At 42.0% G+C, this 7283-nt stretch overlaps 2 protein-coding genes across 2 annotated transcripts in view; one reads left to right on the top strand and one right to left on the bottom strand.

Moving 5' to 3' along the window:
- The window catches only part of LOC106522834 (RING finger protein 207), a 31979-nt gene that overhangs the window by 15796 nt on the left and 8900 nt on the right, over nt 1–7283 (bottom strand). The window contains exons 3-7 of the mRNA XM_014016025.1: nt 6482–6781; nt 6103–6293; nt 1098–1230; nt 378–522; nt 49–130 (exon numbers count right to left, since the gene is read on the bottom strand). Coding sequence (XP_013871479.1) covers nt 49–130; nt 378–522; nt 1098–1230; nt 6103–6293; nt 6482–6493 — 563 coding nt within the window. The 5' untranslated portion in view covers nt 6494–6781. The remainder of the gene's footprint in view (nt 1–48; nt 131–377; nt 523–1097; nt 1231–6102; nt 6294–6481; nt 6782–7283) is intronic.
- Nucleotides 1747–3462, top strand: zpr1 (ZPR1 zinc finger). Its single transcript, XM_014016026.1, has one exon. It carries the CDS (start codon nt 1879–1881, stop codon nt 3223–3225), a length of 1347 nt encoding a protein of 448 aa, XP_013871480.1. The 5' UTR covers nt 1747–1878; the 3' UTR covers nt 3226–3462.

Genomic DNA, 7283 nt, shown 5'->3' with positions numbered 1-7283 from the left:
ATATATATATGTATGTTATAATCATTTATGTTTTGTAAATTCTCTCACACTTGCATGTCTCTGAAACATTTGATGCAAAGCATGGACTTGTTTTCTGTTGAGAAAAGGATGTACGGTTCCTCATGGAGAGCTGGGGAGACAAACGTTTTAACTTCAGCTCATCCAGGAGTTGGTAACAAACAGAATAAAAGCAGATTAATCAGAGCGTTCCCCTCCCTTTGACAGACGTTTATTCCCAAACATCCACAYCACACATTACAGAAGTTACCAACCACTTTGTCAGACGATATAATCAGCACGCAGGCGAGGAAATGCAGCCGAGGCGGCGCGCTCGTTACTGTGTAATTACTCTGGGGTAAATTGCAGGTGGCACTCACAGCATTTTCTGTGTTTGGCTTTGGTGCGTTTGGCCAACGACACGATCTCATGGTGGGAAAACATCCTGGCCTTGTGTGTCAGCTCTCTGCAGGCTGCACAGAGAGGCTGGCTGCAAGTGTTGCAGTAGTACATCATACCTGTGTCCTGTAAAAACACACAGAAAACATTTCAAAAGTGACAATAAATATGTATTTTTTAAACTGATTTGATTTAAATAAACAAAAGATCTACAAGATTATAAATTAGAGGATGGCAATGCTCCATCACTAAACTAAGATGAATAAATTCTGCATATATTTTCAACAGGCAAGCTTTTTTAAAGATAAAAGTGGTAAATGAAACAGGAAATTAGCATCATTTTGCATAATACAACAAGGCAAAAGTATAAGAAATTCTAACAGCCTCCAACAAAAATAATATCCATTCTCCAAAGCTTGAAGACAGTTTAATTCAATATTTGTCTTTAATGACTCCATAAATACAGTCAAACAGTGAAAGACTACATGATTTCTAAGAATTCAGTTATATTTTTCTTTACTGTGAATGGCCAACAGAGCCCTGGACAAGATTTTATTTATGTTTTGTTGTTGTTTTTTTATGTATCTTTTTTATGCCTGTCTCTGATACCAGCTTGGTATTGGATTTGTTGACAGACCTGTCAAATAGCAGGTAAACCAGATTGTCTTTGTTGTTACACTTGTACCGATGTGTCTCTGTACCTTTTTGTTGCTTTCCTGGTCACAGTTGGCACACTGCACGGTCTCCTCAAGGTCTGTGTTATTGTCCACGAGAAACTTCAGCAGGCGGTCCTCTGGTGGGAGGATGTTGTTTCCTTTAATTATTGACTGATATCTGTAAATAAAAACAAATATTTTTAGGTATAAAAAATTTAAATTCTTGCACCCATCTTTTTGGATGAGCTGAAAATATGATGATATTTAAATGACTGAAATAGCACAAAAAAATGCAAAAATAATTAGAATGTATTACACGTACTTGTTTGTTTACTGTCTTAATTCTATATTTATTTTTACACCATTCTATTCTATCACCATTAACCTTTTTATATCCTGACACCATACAGAAACAATTGTATTTGCTACAATAACAATAAAGACATTCTGATTCTAATTCTGATTACAGAAAAATAAAAACCAAGCAACCTGTGAAAAGTCAACGTTTAATTAATAAATGTGTCGAATTTGATATATTATAATATGTTATAAATGCGAATAAAACAGGTTCAGAAAAGCCCTTTCATTTGCAATTTTCTTTAAAAAAAACTGAAATTAATTTGGTGCAGTTCTTAAAAACAACCTGATGGGGGCAGCAGAGATCAACAAACACCGCCATCACCGAAGAAGAAAATGCGGAAGTCCTTGTCAAACAAACGTGCATGCAGTGACGCTCGGCGGTTCTCTGGAATATTCTGGCCAGTGATATTTGTGTCCTTTTCTGCGCGTCTGAACAGTTTTATACACCGAAGATACAAAGCTTAAGATGTCTCTTATTTCCGAGGAAGATGTCCGCGGAGGAGGGAGCGTTTTCAGGGACATTAATGCGGACGAAGACTGGCAGCCCACAGAGATCGAAAGCCTGTGTATGAACTGCTACCAGAACGGTACGACACGCATGCTTCTGACTAAAATTCCGTTCTTCAAAGAAATCATCGTCAGCTCCTTCAGCTGCGCGAACTGCGGCTGGTCGAACACGGAGATCCAGTCGGCGGGCCGGATTCAGGACCAGGGCGTTTGTTACTCGCTGAAAGTCAAAACGAAACAGGACCTGAACCGGGAGGTCGTGAAAGCGGACAGCGCGACCGCCAAGATCCCCGAGCTGGATTTCGAAATCCCCGCTTTCACCCAGAAAGGCTCGCTGTCTACCATCGAGGGGCTTTTGGACCGAGCGGTCGCGGGTCTGGAGCAGGACCAGCCCGGCAGGAGGGCGGCGGACCCCGAGGTGGCGGACCGGATAGAGGAGTTCATCCAGAAACTGAAGAAGCTCAAAGAGGTCGAGGAAGAATTCACGCTGGTGATCGAGGACCCGTCTGGGAACAGTTTTGTGGAGAACCCCGTGGCCCCTCAAAGGGACGAGGCTCTCACGGTGACCCGGTTCAAGAGGACGGTCCAGCAGGATAAGCAGCTGGGGATACGGCCTGATGATGATGATGAGGAGGATGACCTGAGTGAAGACCCAGCTGGTAACGACCTGGAGACCATGAGGCAGGAGGTGCTGGTCTTCCCCACAAACTGCCCCGAGTGCAACGCCCCAGCCTCCACCAACATGAAGCTGGTCCGGATCCCCCACTTCAAGGAGGTGGTCATCATGGCCACCAACTGCGACAGCTGCGGCCACCGGACCAACGAGGTGAAGTCAGGCGGAGCCACCGAGGAGCTCGGCACCAGGATCACCCTCCACGTCACCGGGCCCTCGGACATGACCCGGGACCTGCTCAAGTCCGAGACCTGCTCCGTCCTCATCCCCGAGCTGGACTTCGAGCTGGGCATGGCCGCGCTCTGCGGGAAGTTCACCACCGTGGAGGGCCTCCTGAAAGACATCAAGGACCTGACCGTGTCCAAAAACCCCTTTGTCTGCGGGGACAGCAGCACCCCGGACCGGGTGGAGAAGCTGAGCGAGTTCGGCAAGAAGATCGACAGGATCATCGCGGGAGAACTGGACGCGCACCTCGTCCTAGACGATCCGGCCGGGAACAGCTTCGTGCAGAACGTTTACGCCCCAGATCCAGATCCCGAGATGACCGTGGAGAAGTACACCCGCTCCTTTGAGCAGAACGAAGAACTGGGCCTGAACGACATGAAGACTGAGAACTATCAGGAGGAGAACTGAACTGAACTGAACTGAAATGACCAAACCAGTGGAGATTTGGACCCAGTGTTACGTTGATCCATATTTTCACTTTAAACATGTTTTAAGTTAAAACTGGGTGATTAGTTGCTTCAAAAAGCTTGATCATTAAGCAGTAAAATAATTTTAAGTTGTCAGTGTGTTGTAAAACATGTCAAGAGAGAAACCTGATTTGTATATTTACATGGAAGCTGTGGTTAATAAAGAGAAACCTGTGCACTCTGTCGTTCCTGTCACTTTCCAGCAGATGGCGCTGTTTCCCTGCGGATGGAGGCGGTTTTATTTCCGAGGACCACACACTGTGGAACGAATTAATCTTTTTATACACTTCTGAGTCTGCCATAATCTAAATAATATAACATCTGACAGTGTAGCTCTGCTCTGGATGTAGCAGAAATCGACAAAAAGCTTAAGGATTGTGTTAGATTTTTTAATTGAATTGCTAATTCTCACCACATCAGTCTTTTATAGTCAGCGTTTAACGTGCTCGGAGCACTCCGGTACCTCGCTGTGCAGATTTATAAACCAGGTCCTACGTCGTCTTGATCTAATTATCACCCACCAGCAAAGTGTTTTTGCTTTGTGCATTTGTGCTGTTAGCAAAATATCCCTTGCTCTTAATGAAACTCGTAATTTCTCTTTAGGTGTCATTTAAAAACTTGGCATAAAAGCTGCAGCTTTTATTAAAAGAATGTGAGGCTTTATTTGAATTGTGCAGGTACTGATGATCATAGTTGCAGACTTAGTTTGAAAATAAAAAAAATATTCAAAACACCAAATTTTTGGCGTTTATTTTTCATAATAGATTATTCTCTGTCACATTAATCACATTTGCTCAGGCCTGTTGGGTTTAAATGCCCCACAATATACATCATTTTGATCTAGTTGCTCTGTTGCAATTGTTTCTCCTCTGCTGTATTTAGTTTTCATAATTGTGTTCTACTAATAGCAGAGAGCTAAACTGCCAGATTACACGGCTCTGGACTGAGCAGCTGTTGGCAGGATGTGGATGGAAATAGAAACAACCAGGCTGTATTATGAAACCATAAAGAGTACAGTGGCTTTACATTTGTTGGGTTATAACTCTCCAATTTTAGTGTTTATTTATTTTTATGAGATCTTTTATCTATTTGTTTTGTGTATAACAGATAAAATCCTTTTGCTTTGCCCTGCCGACCTGCATATGATGCACTTTTAAACAGGTAGAACTCAGACAGCAGTGAGGTGGTTACATGTTTATAGTGTCAAAAACACTCAAGTCAGCAACAAGAAACGGTGCAGTTAGATTAAAGTCGAGTTACATTGTGAAGCGTTGGAAAAACGGGAGAATTCACACATTATTACAAAACGAAACAGTCATTTTACTGCTGAAAGTCAGTAAGGATTCAGGGTAACACTTTACAATATGGGACACAAAAATTGCTTCATTACTGAGTAGTTACTAAGGTCACCTAAGAGGAACTACTCAGGAACTACTAAGTAGTTAAAAACAGTAATTACTGCTCAGTTACTGAGTAAGTAATGATTAGGTCCTCAGTAACTACTAGTTCTTGAGTAGTTCATCTTTGGTGCAAATAGTAACTACTCAGTAAACACTCAGTAGTTCCTCTTTGGTGTTCTTACTCAGTACTTTCTCAGTAGTTACTCAGTACTTTCTCAGTAGTTACTCAGTAGTTACTCAGTAGTTACTCAGTACTTTCTCAGTAGTTACTCAGTACTTTCTCAGTAGTTACTCAGTAGTTACTCAGTAATTACCCAGTACTCACTCAGTAGTTACTCAGTACTTTCTCAGTAGTTATTCAGCAGTTACTCAGTACTTACTCAGTACTCACTCAGTAGTTACTCAGTAGTTACTCAGTACTTACTCATTACTCACTCAGTAGTTATTCAGCAGTTACTCAGTAGTTAGTACTTACTCAGTAGTTACTCAGTACTTACTCAGTACTTACTCAATAGTTAGTACTTACTCAGTAGTTACTCAGTACTTACTCAGTACGTACTCAATAGTTACTCAGTACTTACTCAATAGTTACTCAGTACTTACTCAGTAGTTACTCAGTAGTTACTCAGTAGTTACTCAATAGTTACTCAGTACTTACTCAGTACTTATCAGTCGTTACTGAGTTGTTTCTCTGTAGTTAAGCAGGTTTTGTGTATCTTAGTGTAAAGTGTTACTGGATTCGGTTCTGTTAGACTCACCTTGGCTTTGAAAGCATTACTGTTGTGTGGAACACGTAGGAACAAACAAAATAATAGTTATGTAAAACTATTTATCAGTAGAGAAGAAAGAGTAAAAAATACATGATGATGCAAAACAAAACGCCACTTCTTTACATCTCATGTTTGATCAGGGAAAGTTGACACCCGAAGGTGGAATTAAACCGATCCGTGTCATGTGACTGGTTTTGATTACCCGAAGCTTCTGGCCCTGCTGCCAAATACCAGTACGCTTTGTTTGCAATGTGACTGGACTTAATGGAACTTTCAGGTCCTTTTCAGAGCTAGGGCCAAAGGCTAAATGAAAGTGGAGTGACTCTGCAGCTGCTGCAGCCATTCAGGCCCAACCTGACCTGGAGCAAAGCATCCTGTGTTAGAACGATGGGCCGTCCTAAAATCTGACGCAAAAATTCAAAAATACGCACAAATCGAATAATGAACTTGAATAAAATGTGTCCAGTGAAACCTGTGAGAGGTTCTAAAGCAAATGAAGWGTGTTTACGGAACACCAAAAGCATCACTACTTGACTTTGAGCTCAATGTTTTCACTTTGTTAAGGATTTGTGGATTAGCACCACGTATGATGTCGCGGCTCAGATTTCACAAGCCGGCCCACCGAGCTACAAAGCGCTGTCCCCTTACCCGCAGAGGGGGCAGCTGAGGCGGCAGTCGCTGGTGCGACCTCGCAGGCAGCGGGCGCAGAAGATGTGGTAGCAGTCCAATAAACACGGAGACTTGTACTGCTCGTGGCACAGGTGACACACCAGGGGGTGCACGGTCGCACAGTCCACGTCGCACAGGTTCCCCAAACTGGAGAAGATTCCTCCTGACATCTGAAGACAGACCGCATCAAAGATGGCAAACTGTCAATGTATGATGATTTTAGTGGCAAAAAAAATGCTGTTTTGCATTTTAAAAAAATGGATCATTTAAAGAGGCTAAGCCAGCAATACACAGATCCAAAAAGTGGGACATTAGTTAAAATAAACAAGCTTAACTTTATTTTTTAAATTTGCCTTACCTTGTCAGACATGTGTTACGTGCCTGCAGATTCAGTTTCAACAAACGGTCCAAGTATCAAAGCTATTCAGCATCAGCTTTACTGTTCACATCAACGTCAGATGGAACCAGACTTACTGTAAATGCAGTGGGCCGGTGTGTGGAAGGAACAGACAGCCTCTGTCTTACCTTTCAGTTGTGCTATCAGCCCCCCCACCCCAGCAGGAATGGCAGCAATGCAGAAACTCTTCAATAGTCGGCTGATGGGGTCTGTCCAGCGGGCAGCTGACAGCTCACACACCTCATGCCAGCCCCCCGAGTGCTGCCAGAGTTCAAAAGGGACATTTAATATTGCTGCCGCAAACGGTTTGGAAATACATTTGTTCTATTTCTAATGTCGTAGCGTCACTGCACCTTGGGCTCTAACARAGAGGAGCGAGATAAGGGGATAAAAATAAATTGAAGAAAATGTACTAAGACACGTTATAATAAATGTGTCATTGTTTCATGATAATTATAATTTCTAAAGAACATTTACTGCATAATACGACTACATCTCCCAAAACATGAGCTACTATATAATTTTTTTCATTGATTAATCAACATTTTTAGATTTTTGATGGTTTTAAATTAGAATTATGCAGTATCAAACTACAACCTTTGACCCGTAACAGCATTTTTGAGAAATTTTTCCAAGCCCCACTCTTTTCCATCATAACTGTTTGGTTGCCAAAGGTAAAAGTAGCAAGACTGGAGAGATTTTCTAAATGCTTGAAAACAAAGTTAAAAAATATTTATATTTTTTCAATTATAACAGTTAGTTA

The sequence above is a fragment of the Austrofundulus limnaeus genome, unplaced genomic scaffold, assembly GCF_001266775.1.
Source record: "Austrofundulus limnaeus strain Quisiro unplaced genomic scaffold, Austrofundulus_limnaeus-1.0 Scaffold137, whole genome shotgun sequence".
In the NCBI taxonomy this organism is placed as follows: Eukaryota; Metazoa; Chordata; class Actinopteri; order Cyprinodontiformes; family Rivulidae; genus Austrofundulus; species Austrofundulus limnaeus.
Note: the sequence above shows the minus strand (reverse complement) of the source record. Positions and strands in the feature narration are given on the sequence as shown.

What these genes read in the sequence shown, in the direction of transcription:
- zpr1 (XM_014016026.1), top strand. Translation starts at nt 1,879, where the DNA reads ATGTCTCTTATTTCCGAGGAAGATGTCCGCGGAGGAGGGAGCGTTTTC.